The 18,546-nt window shown below is 41.9% G+C and overlaps 1 protein-coding gene and 1 long non-coding RNA gene across 3 annotated transcripts in view; one reads left to right on the forward strand and one right to left on the reverse strand.

The window, feature by feature from the left end:
• The first annotated feature begins 1,666 nt into the window (after window positions 1–1,666).
• On the forward strand, window positions 1,667–10,308 carry LOC138793164 (uncharacterized). The gene is made up of 2 exons (XR_011363224.1): window positions 1,667–1,920; window positions 10,048–10,308. It is a non-coding gene; the product is annotated as an uncharacterized lncRNA (long non-coding RNA).
• CRYBG2 (crystallin beta-gamma domain containing 2) overlaps window positions 10,191–18,546 on the reverse strand; it is a 144,835-nt gene continuing 136,479 nt past the window's right edge. For both annotated transcript variants that reach the window (XM_069971524.1, XM_069971525.1), the window contains 3 exons: window positions 17,420–17,578; window positions 15,805–15,964; window positions 10,191–10,976 (listed from right to left, as the gene is read on the reverse strand). In XM_069971524.1, the coding sequence (XP_069827625.1) occupies window positions 10,888–10,976; window positions 15,805–15,964; window positions 17,420–17,578 (408 nt within the window). In that variant the 3' untranslated portion in view covers window positions 10,191–10,887. The remainder of the gene's footprint in view (window positions 10,977–15,804; window positions 15,965–17,419; window positions 17,579–18,546) is intronic.

The raw sequence follows: 18,546 nt of genomic DNA on the forward strand, positions 1-18,546 counted from the left end.
CAGCTCCTAGCTGGCACAGACTTCGAGATGCATCAAATTTATTTAGAAGTTTGCACATTCTAAATGGTACCAATCCAAAGTATTAAGTTTGGATCAGTGAGGATACAGATGCTAACACCTCAACCAATCAATAAGTCAGTGAAACACTGTGCCCAATTGTTTCTGCTTGTTACTTCTCAACTACTTCTAATCTCCTAGCAGACGTGAATGGTGAGGACAATAAACAAACAGGCACAGCAAACACTTGCTTTGGCATTTTAGAAGGTTTTTTTTATAATATGTTGGTTTTTGCTACAGTGCACTTTAAAGTTTCCCTGTCCCATAACTTTCAAAATCTAAATCAGCAGAAGATGTGATATAAGGCAGGTTTGCAATATACATACATTATTTTTTTATAGTTATCATGGGAAGCACAGGACTTCCTACTGTATGTTTGGTCTCTTTGGAAATAAAGGGGGAGGGGGGTTTATGAAGACCCCCCCTTCATAAAGTTTATATTAAGCCCCGCCCCCTTTTTCGCGGCAGGATACACTAAGGCGCGTGAATCCGACCAGGTGCCCGAATCTGTGCCCGGCGTACCAATTTGCTCCATGATTTGCATCATGATTTACACATGCGAGCAGGCGTAAATCATGGAAAATTAGGCGCAAGAGGAGGCCACGCCTCCTCCCTGCCTCATCATGCCCCCTCAAGCTCCTCCAGCCTGCCCTTTGGGTGAGCGGGGCGTACAGATGGCGTACGCCAAGGAGAAGGGGTGAATCTGCACCTTCTCCCTGGCATACGCCTCTGGCGTTATGTTCATAAATGTCCCCCAAAGAGACTAAACACAAGAAGTCCCGGTCGTCTAAGTGCTCACAGAAAAGGCAGTCATTTAATTGATAGACACATTGAGCCGAAACACTCTGTACTCCTGTGACTTCCTGCGTTTAGTATATTTTTTTTTAACCAGTTTAAGACTAAAAAACTTCTTTCAGGAGACTGGATCTGGATTACAAGTAAGTATAGCTTTATAGTGTCAGTACACACAACGCAAATGTTTAAACTGTTTAGGAACTCCCAGCATCCGTGGTCCAAGACGCTGAACACCGTCCGTGTACGGACAGAATCAGGGGCGGATTAATTTTACCATAGGCCCCGGGCTGTTCACCAAGCCTGGGCCCCCCACCCCACTCTAACTATGGCCGCACTAGCGTGGTGTTCATAGTAGAGGATAGATAATGTCATGATGCCCTAATTTGCACAAAATTGCATTAAAAAAGCGGCATTTTTTGCAAATCATTGCAGAACTATAGCCAGGAGACAGAACACAACTGAAAGTATAAGTCTTTTTGGGTGGCCATGGGCCCCAGGCTACTGCCCGAAAAGGACCTATTATAATCCGCTATTGGACAGATTTTTACAGACATGTGAATGACCCCTAAATGAAAGGACTAGATCTACAGTACATGTGTCAGGCCCATAGTATTTGCCCAGCTTGTTCTATTGTTCATCATTTATCTGAAGTTATATCTAGTATTTCCATTTTCTCCTTGTTACTGCATTGAGATGTTTATCTGAAGATCACAAACAAGATGAACATCCTGGAAGTGGTTTTACATTGTCCCCATGCTGTGCTCATTGTAGGGCAGGTTCGTTGAATCTTCCTGTCTCTATGAGCAGGTGTTAAACCATAAGGTCAGTAACAAAAACATCTCCATCAGCAACAGATACTTTCACTTCAGGATTTTCATAGTTGAAAAACGATACTCTTGTACTGTATTGCTTCCTGTGGAGAACGCTCTGAGTTTAGAAGGTTGTGCATCTTACCGAGCCCATCACAAGCTCTGCTGTGACACCTTCCTTCAAACAATGAAACATTATCTTTTCCCATGTGCAGTGATGCTCTGCCTAATGGTAGTGGCACTAGGAGAAGAAAATGCGGTAAGTGCCAGTGAATCTTCCTACTGCAGTCATGCCTTATTTTTCTGTAACATATTAAATAAAACAAGTGTTGAGCAAACCTGCTGTACTTTTGGGTTCGGCTGAACCCAAACACTCGGCATTTGTCCCCTGGTGGCTGGAGTAGTTGGATGCAGCCCTAAGGAGTCCTGGCAAATATGGGTGCAGCCATCGGCACCTTGCTTTTCCCGCATCCAATTTCTCCATCCACCAGGAGTCAAATGCAAATCGTTTGGGTTTGGCCGAACCCAAACATTCGGTAAGTTCGCTCAGGTATTAAGAGCTGAATCTTCAGTGAAGATTTCAGTCACTTCCAGAACATTACAGAATGTGCATTGCTTACAGTAACAGTGCAGGTAGATTTTTTTTCCAGAAATCACCAATACCAATGTTATTTTGTCACACTGACATTTGGCAGTAAAATCCTTAGTATGCTTCAGACGTTTGTGTGCATAACCCTTTATAAGCAGTATTACTGTCTAAAGCCCCTATTACAATTAATGACCTGTCACATCAGCGCTCACTTGCTCTTCGTTTGGGGCGAGGGGACCGATGGCAGCATATTGCTGCTATCGGGATCATTGTTGTGTCAACATGTTTAAAGATAATCATCAGTCGACATTGTGCATGTTAGCTGATTGTTGTCTTCTATTACACTAACCGATTATCTGCTGGAACGGTCAGTATCATCCAAATACGCCCGATAATCGCTTGGTGTAATAGGGCCTTAACAGTTCCTTGTCAATACTTATTTGGTGATTAGTGATGCTCATTCTGTAAGCCAGACTCTGACTCAAACAGAACTGAAACAAAACTTTTCCCTGCAAACTTTTTGATACCGTGGATTTATTGCTTTACATGTGAATGTACCCAAAATTCTGTGCCTTGTGGACAGTAACCTAAACTCTAACCTATAGCAATATAAAATCTTCTGGTGGCAAGGTCCTATTGATTAAAATAGGATGCACAGAACAAGACTCTTACCTTTTTATGAGCCTTCAATTTATGACCCTTGTGCAATCCATCTCTGAAGGTTTTAAAAGTAAGAAATATGTAAATCTACAGTATATGTTGCTTTTAAAGGGGTTCATTAGAAAACATGAAAGCAGCAGCAATAGGGAGAACTTTATTTTCTTTGTCTCAATGAGGGTTGGGCGGGTATGCTAACATTTCAAATGGAATTGTTTTTTAGTGTAAACTTATATTTAACTTATTTATATTTATAAAGCACATATTATATCCGTAATAAGTGATTGCAGCTAAAACCTGGTCACATTTTATGAAAGTGTCCGGATCCAGCAACTTCTCAGAATCCAAACCCTCAGCATTTAACTATGTTCACACACTGTCATAATGACAATCATTTTTATAAGATGACTGACATTTAACAACAAATAACGCCATTATTTGCCGTTAAATTATGGCTGCCCAATAAAAACGGACGTCATATTGACAGTGTGTGAACATAGCTTTGGAGTTAAATGACCACCACTAACAAGCAATTACAATTTACCTTTCATTTCACTTTAAGTCTGTTTTAAGTGTTAAGGATGTCACAATTTTTTTCTGATAACCAAAACTATTTTATTTTCCCACTGACGCATCAGTATGGCTTGTTTTTTTTATTGGTAGGTTTCTTTTGCATTTTAGAATAATTGTACTCTATAATTATAACCTGTGGGCTATGATTATAGTGGTAATAAAGCTGGCTCATTTTTAAGTTTTATGTTTTCCACAATAAAAGTACTTTTTATGGAAGTCACATTCTTTAACCGTATATTTCTTATTTTGCCACTAAAGTTTAATTACCATAATTTTGGAGTGAATAACGCTTATTCACTTGTATTGTTATTCTTTTTATTTGCTTATGTTTTTTTTTGTTTTTCGTGCTGTGGAAAAAAAACAGCAATTCTCCAAATGTGTGTTTTTGTTCAACTGACGCTGTTCACCGAGTGCATGATAAGTCATGATTAGTACAATATCCCATGAACCTATGCTATACTTCTATGGTATTTTCAATTGAAGGTGCAAAGTGCACAAAACAATAAAAAGCCTCTGTATGTTCTAACAGTAGAACATAGTATGGTTTCAATGTTATGACTGATTGGTATAAAACTTAACTAAGTTACAACTGTGAGGTAAGGTCTTACAGTGTTCACACATTGTTATTTGATGCAATTTGTGAGCAGTAAACATTTGGGGAAAAAAACGAAAAAAAAAACAAAAACAGGCACATAAAATGGTGTGTGAAAATAGAAATACATGCCTCAGTCTACAGCCAATTTTGTGAGGGGAGAATGCTTTCCATGAGGTAGTACATGATGGAGCATACAGAGGCTTTTTATTGTTTTGTGCACTTTGCACCTTCAATTGAAAATACCATAGAATTATAGCATAGGTTCATGGGATATTGTACTTATCATGAATTATTATGCACTCCGTGTCAATTAAAAAAAACACACATTTCGATAATTGGCAATGATAACAAGATGTCAGAACATACAGTGCACTGTAGCTTGTACAGACATGACTATGCAGCAAGCTACAGTGCACTGTATGTTCTGACATCTTGTTATTATGGCCAGTATTGACTTTTTCAGTTATCTATAGTACAATAGCTCTTTTATGGGATCAGACCAGACAGACTAAAACTCTAAGTACAACTGTAAAAATACTGACCAAAATGAGATTCAAAAAGAAGGGAACCACTGTATGCCAGACACCAAAAGCGTCCAACAGACCCTATGGACTGCCTAGTTTCCAGCATGTTGTCCTTCCTTTGCTGTTTTTTGTCCAGTATTTTGGATGAAACCTGTGACAGAGGCACCCAACGTAGTGTCCGACACAGATATTACTTCAGTGTTTAGTGAGCTTCTAAACGGCCAGAGGACTACCTTACATAAATGACAGAGGACTACCCTACAGCTTTGTCAGTTGGGTAGGGTTGTGCTTTGGCAGTTTGAAAGCTCATTGCACCATAATTTAGTGTAGCCAGAACACAATTAGTGTTTCTTAGACAGAACACAGTAATGTGAACGCAGCCTTATACTTGCCTCAAAGATATTAAAGGGGTTTTCTGGCCCTTTAAAATATATATTGTTTATAAATTTGCTATATTCACAGCAAAATAAACAAGCTGTTTTTATCTACTCACCCTCCCCAAGGAGTGCTTTTTGGGCACTTTGCTATACACGTCCGAGAGCAAATATTTGCCATTAACCCTTAGAGGACCAGGCTAATTTCAATTTTTGCGTTTTCGTTTTTTTTCCTCCTTGTGCTTAAAAGGCCATAGCACTTGCATTTTTTCACCTAGAAACCCACATGAGCCCTTATTTTTTGCGCCACTAATTGTACTTTGCAATGACGGGCTGAATTTGTTCATAAAGTACACTGCGAAAGCAGGAAAAAATGAAATGTGTGGTGAAATTGAAAAAAAACGAAACGCTTTTTTTTTATTTGGAGGGGTAAAACTGTCTTGTTATATATGTTCCTCAAGTCGTTACAATTACAATGATATGTAACATGTATAACTTTTATTTTATTTGATGGCTTTTAAAAAATTCAAACCATTGTTAACAAATATATGTTCCTTAAAAATCGCTCCATTCCCAGGCTTATAACGCTTTTATCCTTTGGTCTATGGGGCTGTGTGAGGTGTAATTTTTTGTGCCATGATGTGTTTTTTCTATCGGTACCTTGATTGCGCATATGTGACTTTTTGATTGCTTTTTATTATAATTTTTCTGGATTTGATGCGACCAAAAATGCACAATTTTGCACTTTTTTGCGCTTACGCCATTTACCGTGCAAGATCAGGAATCTGATAAATTCATATTTTGGGCAATTACGCACGCGGCGATACAAAACATGTTTATTTATTTATTTTTATTTAAAACATGGGAATAGGGGGGTGATTCAAACTTTTATTAGGAGAGGGGACTTTTTATTAATAAAAACACTTTTTTTCTAGTATAAGTAAACTGATCTCTAATTGAGATCTATGCAGTATAGTTATACAGCATAGATCAATGAGATAGGCACTGGATCGCTTCCGGCTGCTGCAGCCGAAAATAACGGAGTGCCGAGCCGGGATCAGCGCCATTAGGGCGCAGACCCCGGCAGGTACAGGACATGGGGATCGCCCCTCTGCGATTGCGTCGCGGGGTGGGGCGGTACCCCCACTAGACACCAGGGATAAGGCTGCAAATAGTAATCAGATGCAGCTGTCAACTTTGACAGCTGCATCTGATTACATAATTAGCGGGTACAGCGATCGGACCGTGCCTGCTAATAGCCGCGGTCCCGGCCTACATGCGGCACCCGGGACCGCGGCCCCGCTCTGAACACCCCTAGGTGGCCCAGGACGTACGGGTATGCCCAGGGTCGTCTAGGGGTTAAATGGCGGCCATCCACTCAATTTCAACATTGTGTGACACATAGCCTTACTGTGTTTTTAATCCACTCCTGGTTTTGGTTGCAATATGAGGACCACAATACTGACTGAAATATATGTAGTGTGAACCCAGCCTTAAAGTGAATCTGTCAGCTGCAAATCATGTTCCAAACTGCTGACACTTATAAATCGCAGTTGGGTTAAGGGGATACATGGCACCTTTTATATATCTGTCTGGGATTCCATAACTCAGGAAGATGCTTTTATTTTCCTGTGTAAACTATTACAAGCTGGAATGCCTCCTTGCTTCCCCTCCTGTTCCTATCCCTGCTTGATTGACAGTCAGCTAAAAGCGAAGCTCCCTGCTTGTGCAACGCTGAATACTTACCACAGCCCTCTGCATAACAGCACATACTGTTGTGGTAGAGTTGAGTCTTTTTCCAGCCTGAGTCACTGTCTGTGTCAGAGCATGTACTGTTATGAAGAGGCCTGTGGGCAGGCAGACATGGAAGGGTGTGGACACCCTAAAGGGGCATAACACATGATGTTTCTTGTGAGGATCCAACTTTAGAAGAGCTGGGTGGAGATACAGACTGCTAGAAATAGTAGTAAGAGGGAGTAGGGCCAGAAAACTAATAACATTAACTTCAACCAGGATGGAGTGTTTCTTTATGGCACACACAATTCAGCATCATATAGAGAAACGTACAAAGCAGTGATTATCGGTCTCTTCAATGCAGCATGTCCCATGGGCACTGTCCCTGCCCCGGAATGGCAAACTACAGGGCAAAGAACACTGTACGGGGGATTAAAGACAGTAATGAGTAAGCACGGCACCTGGGTGCCATCTATCCTCCAAAACATAAAGGGCAGTGCTTCTTTAATGTTACTCTGACAGGCGTAATATTGTAAATATTGTTGTGTATTACCTAAAGTAATCCTGTCACTTGGAAGCTGAGTACCAAAGTGCTGAGAATGTTACACAGTTTTTGGGGGAAAGGATTCATGTATGACCTTTTATCTGTCTGTGACTACAATGTGCTAAAAGTTCAAATTCAGAGCTGTGAACTGCCTGGGCCACACCTCTTTGACAATTTTTTTTTTAAAATTGCTCTATTCCTTTTCATTTATATAAAGTAAATTAGCAATCATCACATGTGTCCACTAGAGCAAAAAATTATAATTCGTAACAAGTAGAAAATCTGCATATTTACATCACATGTATAAAAACAGTCAAAAAATTTAAAATAATAAAGAGAGAGAGGGGAAAAGTTATACAGCGTCAGTTGACTGTGGATCCATCAGACGCTACCCACCTATACCAGATATTTTGGAATTTTTTTCCCTAATTCCCAAGTAGTGCTGCTGGAAAACACTTCATATCTCCTGACCAAATCAACTAGATCTTCCCACCCTACAGGGGATATATCTGACGGACACTACCATCTTCTTAATATTATCAATCTGGCCAGGAACAGTACTTTATAAGAATCTTATTTTCCCTAAAATCACCATCTTCTCCTAACAGGGCTTACTCTATGGTTAATTTATGCTTGTTTAACCCTTTTGAGACAAGATAACTGACATTCCATCCAAGTAGGACTTTAATTTGTCACACACACACAAAAAAAAAACATGCACCAAGTCAGTTTCCTCCATACCCCATCTTACACAGACAAAGTTCTCTGCATCCAATTCTATTTAATAAAATGGGGGTGTAGTAGGTCATGTATATTATCTTAAATTGCGTCTATACTCTGGATTACCTGATACTTAAAGGAGAAGTCCTGTGAAAATTTTTATTGAAGTATTATATGGTCAACCAAAAGTTATACAAATCACCAATATACACTTATTACAGGAAATGCTTATAAAGTGTACACCCAACTTTCTCACCATTTTCAAAATATGTGTTTTCCAATATGAAGCATTACAAGATGTGAGTGAGGACACTCATATTCAAATGCTGTACATACCTAGTGCTGCTCTCTGCTAATACAGCTGTATGTATTCTAGGCAGGGCCCTGTGGGCTAAACATGTCAGCATATCATTCAGCAGTCCAGAATGTTTAGTACACAGAACATTACCTAAAGCTAACAGAAGTGTATGTACTTCTCAGCTGAGAACATAACTAGTTTAGTGTCATCATTCACTGACAGCAAACTCATATCTAGAAAACTGTAAGGAATCTATTTCTATTAGAAAGATGTAAAACTTTTCTAACCTCACTGAGCCTTAACATAAAACCAGGAAACCCCTTTAAGAGTATGCTCACACATACCGTATAGTAGTGAATTTCATGCTGCAAGTTTCTCACAGTGAAATCTGCTGTAATTCTGATTAGCATTAAAGTCTATGGCACTCTATTCTCACTGCGGATTTTCATTCCACTGTGAGAGTCAATAACTTTGTAAAAGTGACTATAAAGTGCTGCTGTTATGTTAAAAATAATAAAGAAGCCATCAGAGAATACGGAACGCTCAGCGGGCATTATATATAATTTTGTCCACTAGGTGTCTCACTTAATTGAAAAACTGCAGCGGAGGCTCCAATGTTAATGCAACCAAAAAGAGACCAAATGCACAAAGTGATGCCAGTTGTCCTTCTGCTCTGTACAGACCCTCCCAGTGAAGAAGAATGCTGATTGGCGAGCAGCTATATATGCCCTTATGCACTGCTGCAGCTGACTAATCTAACACAGGGGTGCACAAACAGTTTGGTGCCGGTCTGCGCTGTTTATTTCTTAGGAATACATAATTTTGCATGACCTAACAATGTAAAGTATAATGTACGCATCACCCCTCACTACTGTACAGGAGCAGGGTGTCTGTACATACAACAGCAGGAACTTTCTGCTCATGTATGCCAGGGGGGCCCGCACTTACAATTACATAATTTCATCACGTACAGACTGCAGCTGACTGAAGGGGACCAGACCAGCGCAGGAGTGGAGGAAAGGTGAGTGGAATTTTTTATTATTTTTAAGTTATGGACCAGGGGCATTTGGGGGGGTTTAAAGGGCTATTCTGCCCATGTCATTTCCACAAAATAACTTCTAAAGTCGCCTGTTTTACTCACCGACTCCTTCTTAGTAATTTGATACCTTTGATACTTTTTTGAAGCCACCATTGCTCAAAATTAAGTTTTTGTAATCCAGGGACTATTTTTCAAATAAGGCAAGCATTAATGATATAGTTGCTGTTTTTTTTTAATTTTTTTATATGTCATGACTTTAAGATTAAGTTGTAGGTAAGTAATGACATAACATCATTGTTTGCATCATCATCTGTTTAGTCTACGGCTAAGGACCCAGAAGATGCCACATTTCCAAGGGACTTCTGCAATGTGGTTGAAAATCATACGCAGTCTCACCTGCGAAAATCATGCAGACATTAACAAGATTTAAAACTTCCCCCACCTATCCCTGCCTTGACTAATTGAGGTACAGGGCTGGAGGCTCAGCACCATAAGTCAATCAGTCAAGACAGGGAGATGTAGGGCAGAAGGCATGCATGCTATGGCTCAGCACAACTCTGAGGCACTTAAGCTTCCAATAAAAAAATGCTATTTTATTACTCTACAAATGGCCATTAGCAAAGACAAAGGCATTACTTGTTTTATCTCCTATCTGCTCTGTACCTGGTACAGACCTGACATTCATTTTGATATGTACTATTAGAAGTCATTTATACCCCATTTTTTTGTTTCACACTAGGGCAAAAACTTGACTTCAACTATTAAAGGTCCAGACACTGTGAATGGAGCTCCAGACATGTCTGCTATGTTGCTTACCATCCTTACATTTTTAATTTCTCACTATATCCTGAACATGTGAACTTCTTCCATGAGAATTGAATGATGAAGATCAGAAGAGTCTAGATGACTCCAAGCAACTAATAAACATCTACTCTACTTTCTCTGAACCACTGCCTGTAGTGAGCCTGTTTTGCAGAATAAACCTGATTGTACCATGAAATGCATCATGACGTGATATCTATTTGTATTATCATTTTACTTTTGCTTGTTGTAGAGTTACATAAACAGATCGTAAACACAAAAAGTTTTACAGAACCAGCTGTGTGCTCATTCATTTTAATAAGTCCCATATATATAATACAATATATATACAAAATCACCCCGAACTTGTGAATTAGAAAAGAAAGGCAAAGACTGAAACTGTATAAAAAATATATATATATATAAATATTCTAGAACTTAAAACCTGACTCGCTGAGATGCTTAAAAAATACAAGTTGAGTCTTTTGTATCCGGTCATCTTCAGCTGGAGTTTCGCATTTCCCAGATGTTTTCATGTCAATAGTGAAGTGCATCACACTTTATTATCTGCCAGTCTGCATCTTAACTTACATAATACTGTAGTACAGAGCATGGAGGTGATGATGTGCTCCTAAAATCTGTTTAGAGTGACTGTTGATAACTAAGTGTGAGCCCTCTAAGTAACGTCTTTGCTGCTTGTGCTGTAATATTCTTTATGACCAGAACATCAGTGACACAAGTCATCCTTGAAATAAAAAAAAACTAACTCTTGGCAGCATCAGAACACCTCAAGATCCCAGCACTGTGTCGGCCTGTCTTCTGCTGTTTCCCACACTACAACATGGTCTGAGTCAAAACTGTGCCCACCTGTAAGTAAAGAAAGAAAATGTGAGCAAAAGTGATAGTTCAGATAAATAAACCAAACTCAAGATTCTTATTACCCTGTTTCTCCAAAAACAAGCCCTAGTTGATTTTGCAGGGTTTTTGGAGTAGACTTGAATTATAAGCCATACTCAAAAAATCAGCCCTAGTTACAGTCAGTGCTTCCAGCGCCAGGTTATGTCACTGACACAAAGATGGAAAATTGGCACACGGTAGCTCCCAATTGTCCTGGAAAGTAACCTGTTACCTCTTGCCACTGCCGGAGAAAATCCACTCACCGGCTTTTCTCATCTCTCACAGGTATACTGTATAGGTAAGTGTACATCTTTAACCCCTTACAACATAAGTTCAAAAAGAAAAAGCTACTCCATGGAGTACCAAAAAGAAATTTAGCATAATGTGTGATCTGGTGTAGTCTGACAATGCCCAAGTTAGAGAAGGTGATGCACGCAGGAGAGTCCACAATCCCAGATGTTCCAACTTGCAAAGATGGAAGACTCCCGCAGCATCCAAGAACAGCAAAGTCCAAGCTTTTCTACAGCATCTGGTACAAGGAAGGCTTCCTTGTACCAAATGTTGTAATAAAGCTGGAAGCCTGGATGCTGTGGGAGTCTTCCATCTTTGCATGTCATAGAGGCATATTCATAATATCGGTCATATTCATTTTATCGGTCTGGGTATGAACATTCAGACCCGTACCAATCGTGAGAACGAGCTGGTAGAAGTCTGCGCTCAGTGCAGTCTTCTTCTGGCTGTGTCATGTGATCAGTGAGGCTTGTAATGTATATCTATTAATATGGGGGCAGAGCACAGGGGGCATTGTTACAATTGGGGCAGAGCACAGGGGACATTGTTACAATGGCAGAGCACAGGTGGCAGTGTTACAATGGGGGGGAGAACACAGAGGGCACTATTAATATGGGGCCAGAGCACAAGGGGCATTGTTACAATGGGGCAGAGCACAAGGGGCATTATTACTATGGGGAAGAGCACATAGGGCATTATTACAAAGGGGGCAGAGCACAGGGGGCATTATTACTATGGGGCAGAGCACAGGGGGCATTGTTACAATTGGGGAAGAGCACAGGGGGCATTTTTACAATGGCAGAACACAGGTGGCAGTGTTACAATGGGGGGGGGGAGAACACAGAGGGCACTATTAATATGGGGCCAGAGAACAATTGGCATTGTTACAATGGGGGCAGAGCACAAGGGGAATTATTACTATGGGGCAGAGCACATAGGGCATTATTACAAAGGGGGCAGAGCACAGGGGACATTATTACTATGGGGCAGAGCACAGGGGGCATTGTAACAATGGGGGCAGAGCACAGGGGACATTGTTACAATGGGGGGCAGAGCACAGGTGGCAGTGTTAGAATGGGGGCAGAATGCAGGGGGCACTATTATGGGGCCAGAGCACAGGGGGCATTGTTACAATGGTGGCAGAGCACATGGGGCAGTGTTACAATGGGGGCAGAGCACAGGGGCAGCGTTACAATGGGGGCAGAGCACAAGGGGCATTATTACTATGGGGAAGAGCACATAGGGCATTATTACAAAGGGGGCAGAGCACAGGGGGCATTGTAACAATGGGGGCAGAGCACAGGGGACATTTTTAAATAGAAAGGAAGATTCATGTTTAAAATCATATAGAATCAGGAACAGTACTTTTGAATTATTCCAAACAGAGGGGTGTATCCAGGAAGATTACATCTATACCAAATTTCAAGAGGGGGTATCCCCGAGAATGCTTCTAGGTAATCTAATGCTTCTTACACTGGACCCGCTAAAATTTAGCCCCTTGCAAAAGATACTGCTTCTCCCTTGTCCATGATTATTTTTCGCGTCTTATGCATCCAAAACCTACCACTACAAAACGAATTTGTTCTCAACAATCTTTGATATTACCTACTAACACTCCTCAAGAGGAATGATTCAGGCCATTTATCTATTGTACTAGCTGGAGCAGTGCACCCAGCGGCCCCCAACACCTTACAAACCCTAACGACTTTCATCCAACAAATTAAGCGGTCATGGTCTTATTTTTGTGGGTGCCCCTTCCACCCATCCACTGAAGTCCGACTTGGTACAGCGAATGTCCCTATATTAGGGACCTTATCCACTCCACCTGCCGAGTCTTCAAACTACCGGGCATTCCAACTCCCATACCCTCATGTGCCACAAGGGCTGAGAGTCAGATGCCCCGATTCTTGCACCCTTCTGCGGCATCTGAGGACCCCTGCCAAGAGTCCCCACCACCAACCAGATTATACCACTCATTCTGTGGGGCGCCCAGCTCTATTTTTTTACAAAGGGGGCAGAGCACAGGGGGCATTATTACTATGGGGCAGAGCACAGGGGGCATTGTAACAATGGGGGCAGAGCACAGGGGACATTGTTACAATGGGGGGCAGAGCATAGGTGGCAGTGTTACAATGGGGGCAGAACACAGGGGGCACTATTATGGGGCCAGAGCACAGGGGGCATTGTTACAATTGGGGCAGAGCATAGGGGGCATTGTTACAATGGCAGAGCACAGGTGGCAGTGTTACAATGGGGGGGAGAACACAGAGGGCACTATTAATATGGGGCCAGAGAACAAGGGGCATTGTTACAATGGGGGCAGAGCACAAGGGGAATTATTACTATGGGGCAGAGCACATAGGGCATTATTACAAAGGGGGCAGAGCACAGGGGGCATTATTACTAAGGGGCAGAGCACAGGGGGCATTGTAACAATGGGGGCAGAGCACAGGGGACATTGTTACAATGGGGGGCAGAGCACAGGTGGCAGTGTTACAATGGGGGCAGAACACAGGGGGCACTATTATGGGGCCATAGCACAGGGGGCATTGTTACAATGGTGGCAGAGCACATGGGGCAGTGTTACAATGGGGGCAGAGCACAGGGGCAGTGTTACAATGGGGGCAGAGCACAGGGGCAGTGTTACAATGGGGGCAGAGCACAGGGGGGCATTATTCCTAGATATTAACTTGCAGATCTTGTTACCTAAGCTGTGAGCATTCATATACATTACACAAAGCTCACAACTATGCTTTGTTTTACTCCTATCGCCAACTGCATCTACCCTACCGACAACAACTGCATGAACGGCACCAACGACTGCATCTACCCTACCAACAACCGCATCAACTGCACCAACCACTGCATCTACCTTACCAACAACTGCATGAACTGCACCAACAACTGCATCTACCCTACCAACTGCATCAACCACTGCATCTACCCTACAAACATCCGCATCAACTGCACCAACCACTGCATCTACCCTACCAACAACCGCATCAACTGCACCAACCACTGCATCTACCCTACCAACAACCACTTTTACTGCACCAACCACTGCATCTACCCTACTAACAACTGCATCAACTTCACAAACAACCACATCAACCACTGCATTTACCCTATTAACAACAACTGCATGAACTGCAGCAACCACTGTATCTACCCTACCAACAACCGCATCAGCCTCTGCATCTACCCTACCAACAACCACATTTACTTCACCAACCACTGCATCTACCCTACCAACAGCTCATTCTCCTGATCGTTTGCAGTCTGAACAGACCCTCGACGGATCACTGCCCCCTGGGAGTGGTAATCATGCCCCTCTGGGCGTAATTAGACTGCATTGTGGTAACGTAACGTCGGTGCGCCTAAGACCTTGCTGCGCCGCACTTACGCAGTAGAGCAGGTCCACTCTGCGCCGTAGTGCGGAGGTGCAGAATAGCCTCGAACTCATTGCTGGAGTTCCGGCAATGAGTTCAAGGCTATTCTGTGCAGTACGGCGCGGACCGGACCCGCTGTACTGCCCATATGCAGCGCAGTAAGGACGCAGGCGTGCTGACATGAGGGGAGGCGCGCCTCTCAGTGATGTCACCCCAATTATGCAGCCTAATCCGGCCCAGGGGGAGTGATTACCATTCCAGAACGCCCAGGGGACAGTGACTACTTGCTGGTGGTTTACCACCCCGATGACTACATGGGGGCAATTTACATACAGCGCGCCAAGTTTATACAGCACATTCCCATAGCGAAACAGGCTAGAGACACTGGTTAAAACTGCTTTTGAAAAAGACTTAGGGGTATTGGTGGACAGTAAACTCAACGTTAGTGATCAGTGCCAGGCAGCAGCTGCGGAGGCCAATAAAATATTGGGATGCATCAATAGAGGCATAGCTGCTAAATTTGAGAACATAGCTTTGCCTCTTTATAAATCACTGGTCAGACCACATATACTGTGTACAGTTTTGTGCACCAAAGAAAATGGCTTAACTGGAGGGGGTGCAGAGGAGGGCGACCAAGGTCATTTAAAAAATGGGTGGGTTACAGTACCAGGACAGGTTATCAAGCTTGGGGCTGTTTAGTTTAGAAAAAAGATGTCTTAGGGGCAATCCTATCACAATGTACAAATATATGAATGGACAGTACAGAGATGGCATCTTCTTTACTGTAAGAGCAGTGAATGGAACTCACGTGATGTTATCATGGCTGATTCACTAAATAAGTTCAAAAGAGGCCTGGATGCTTTTCTTGCAAAATATTATATTACAAGTTATGGGCACTAGATGGTGATCCAGGGATTATTCTTATTACCATTTAAAAATTAAAAATATTTTTTTTCTTCCTGCGATTTTACCTTCCTATGGATCAACACAGTAGGGTTTCTGTAGGTTGAACTTCATGGACTCTTTCCTTTTTTAACCTTATTAACTATGTCAATATGTAGCTCCAAACGTGATCTATGCTGTAAGTAGAACTTTCTTTCATTGCTTACATTTCTTACCTTTTATATCTAGGCACAAGCCATCAAACAAGCAGCTCTTTATAAGCCCAGAATCCTCAAGTGACCAAGTTTGAATTGGCTTGCGCCCTTCAGACCACATGACTACTTTTGTTCCTGGGGTGGTCATGCCAACTAACTGTAGGCTCATTTGAGGAGTCATCTATGAAGAGATTAACAAAAACAAATGTGGTTACCATTAAATAAAAGCAGAAAGAAATCAGTAAAATTGACAGACAGTGCTCCACATAACACTTTCACCTGCAAATAGATATTTTTGCCTGATGTTTTTGTACTCTCTTTTAGTATCTCTGATTTTACCTGTATCTGCCTAGTCTTTATTGTGTTTGCCAGTCTTGTATTGTTCTTTGTTTCACTTATCCAGCATTGGGACCGCCGCCCAGTTGTTGGTGCAGCCTAGCGCAAGACTGGCAAATAGTTAGGGATAGTATTGAGGAGCCTAGCACTAGGGCTTCCACTGTCTGTCTGTCTCTATATTTCATCTAGGTCCCTGATTCCCTTACAGCGGCAATATGAAAGGGTATTCCCCACTCTGATCAGGTCTCTTGGAAATTATAAACGCTCCATAATCAGCCCTGGAAGTCTAGGAAGGGCCCCAGGGGTGTCTGTTTGGTGAGCCTGTCTTCTGTTGCAGTTAACCTATGTAAAATGGGCAGCCGGCTAATGCTGTGTTTACTGCTGAGAGAAAGCGTGGCTATCACACATACTGTATAGGTTAACTCAGGTGCTAAATAATAATAGTGATATATAGGCATTGTGCATTACCTGTTTTTATCCATAATTTTTTTGTTTTTTGCAAAGTATTTGGTATCGATTTCCCAAGTTAAAATAAATGCTTAGGTTTTTAGCCCATGGCTCAAAGGGAAACAAGGTTCTTGTCCTTCAGCTCAATGTATTATTTTATGTGGCTCCCACATGGATTTATCTAGACGTGGATTCCACATTATATCCATGGTCCCTTTAGGGTGCCTTCAACATCAAGGCAGCTAAATAGTTAAACAAGGCTATGGTACTATATTCTTGCAGAAGGAAAAAAAAACGATGCAAGAGTCCGCTGCAAACACAGTACGCATGAACATACCTTGCAGTATATGTGATCATAGCTGCAATTCAGTTTTCAAACTGCTGACACTGTTAGATAGTCATTAGGTCAAGGAGACACATGGTAACTTTCATTTATCTGTCTCTGATTTCAGAACATAGAAAAATGCTTCTATTCTCCAGTGCAAAGAGTCATCCCCAAGCTCCTGAACTGCTGAGAGCTGCAACACCTCCTCACATCCCCTCCAATACCTGACCCTGCTTGGGACTCCATCTTAATGCCAATCAAGCAGGAATATGACTAGAAAGGGGGCATGGGGTGGCATTCCAGCTTGCTGCACTTCAGGGGCTTGGGCTTCTTTGATACATTTTTGTATACTGTAGAGACCCAGACAGACATATTAAAGGTACCATGTGTCTCCTTGCCCTAGCAGCTATGTCAGTGTCAGCATTATGGAACCTAAATTGCAGTTGACAGATTCACTTTAAATCCATTAACACCTCAAGTGCATTAGGCAAATAAAAGAACACTTATACAAGCATGTTTTCCACTAACCTGGTTTTTTATGCGCCCTTCCTCATAGTACCAAAGGTCACAGCTTCCCTCTTTTGGCTCAGTCACTTGGACACGTGCAGCTTTCATATTTTCAGCTGGCTCAGGAACACATAAGAACAGACCTGTGGCTCGGTTTCGGAGTTGGAAATATACCCTCCTCTAAAATAAGGAGAAGGAAATGTAGGCATCAGATTTAGATTAATCCTGCTTCAGTTGAAATATTAGAACTGATACAGCGTGTCAGTACAGTACCATGAAGATTTAATTAATTCAGAGCTCATGGCATCATTATGAAGTTTGTAATTACGGGCCTAAGGCCTAAGCCCACCCAGTGACAACCACAGCGCAACCCTCCTCCACCACTTTATCCCCAGCATCCAGGGCAACCAGTCCTTTCACTCTCCCTTGGAAACAGCAAGCAGAAAAGCATCTCTTGCCATAACCAACCAATAGAATAGAGAAGAAATCAGGCGATACCTTTTGGAGGCTAACTGAGTATGTTTGATTGCAAGCTTTCGAGAGTCTAGCTCCCTTCGTCAGACATGATGTTATACAAAACTGAAAAAAAATCACAGGCTTATATACACACTAGACAGAGCTCATCAAAGGATTTTAGAAACTTTAAAAATAACAAAATGCTATATACACAGGGTCTGCTATTTACAAATGGTCAATAAACTAAAGCTTGTGATGCGTGACAAGTGGATGGTAAGCTCTTGTTGCTATCTGATTGTTGTCAGATTAATGGCCTTATAGCAATTAATGGTCTTCATAGCCAGAACAGGTCACACATAGGCCGCCATGAAGCTGGCATGGATATTGAGACCATGTTGCAAAGTTTTAAATTTGAGCATTAGTTTATATTCCCATTCCCTTCTTTCTCTTTGTGTCTTAAAATGTCCCATTAAGACCGTAACCCGCAAGTCTTCTACTGTGTGTCCCTCTCCAGAGAAATGTGCAGCCTCAAGGAGATCTGTCCGGCCGTTGTTAATAGTAAAGCAGTGTGAATTCATACGTTGACTAAGGGCCCTATTCCACCGGACGATTATCGTTCAGATTATCGTTAAATCGTTCGAATCTAAACAATAATCGTTCGGTTGAAATGTAGTTAACGGTTAACGACCGAA

Source organism: Dendropsophus ebraccatus, chromosome 5 (genome assembly GCF_027789765.1).
Source record: "Dendropsophus ebraccatus isolate aDenEbr1 chromosome 5, aDenEbr1.pat, whole genome shotgun sequence".
Classification (NCBI taxonomy): domain Eukaryota; kingdom Metazoa; phylum Chordata; class Amphibia; order Anura; family Hylidae; genus Dendropsophus; species Dendropsophus ebraccatus.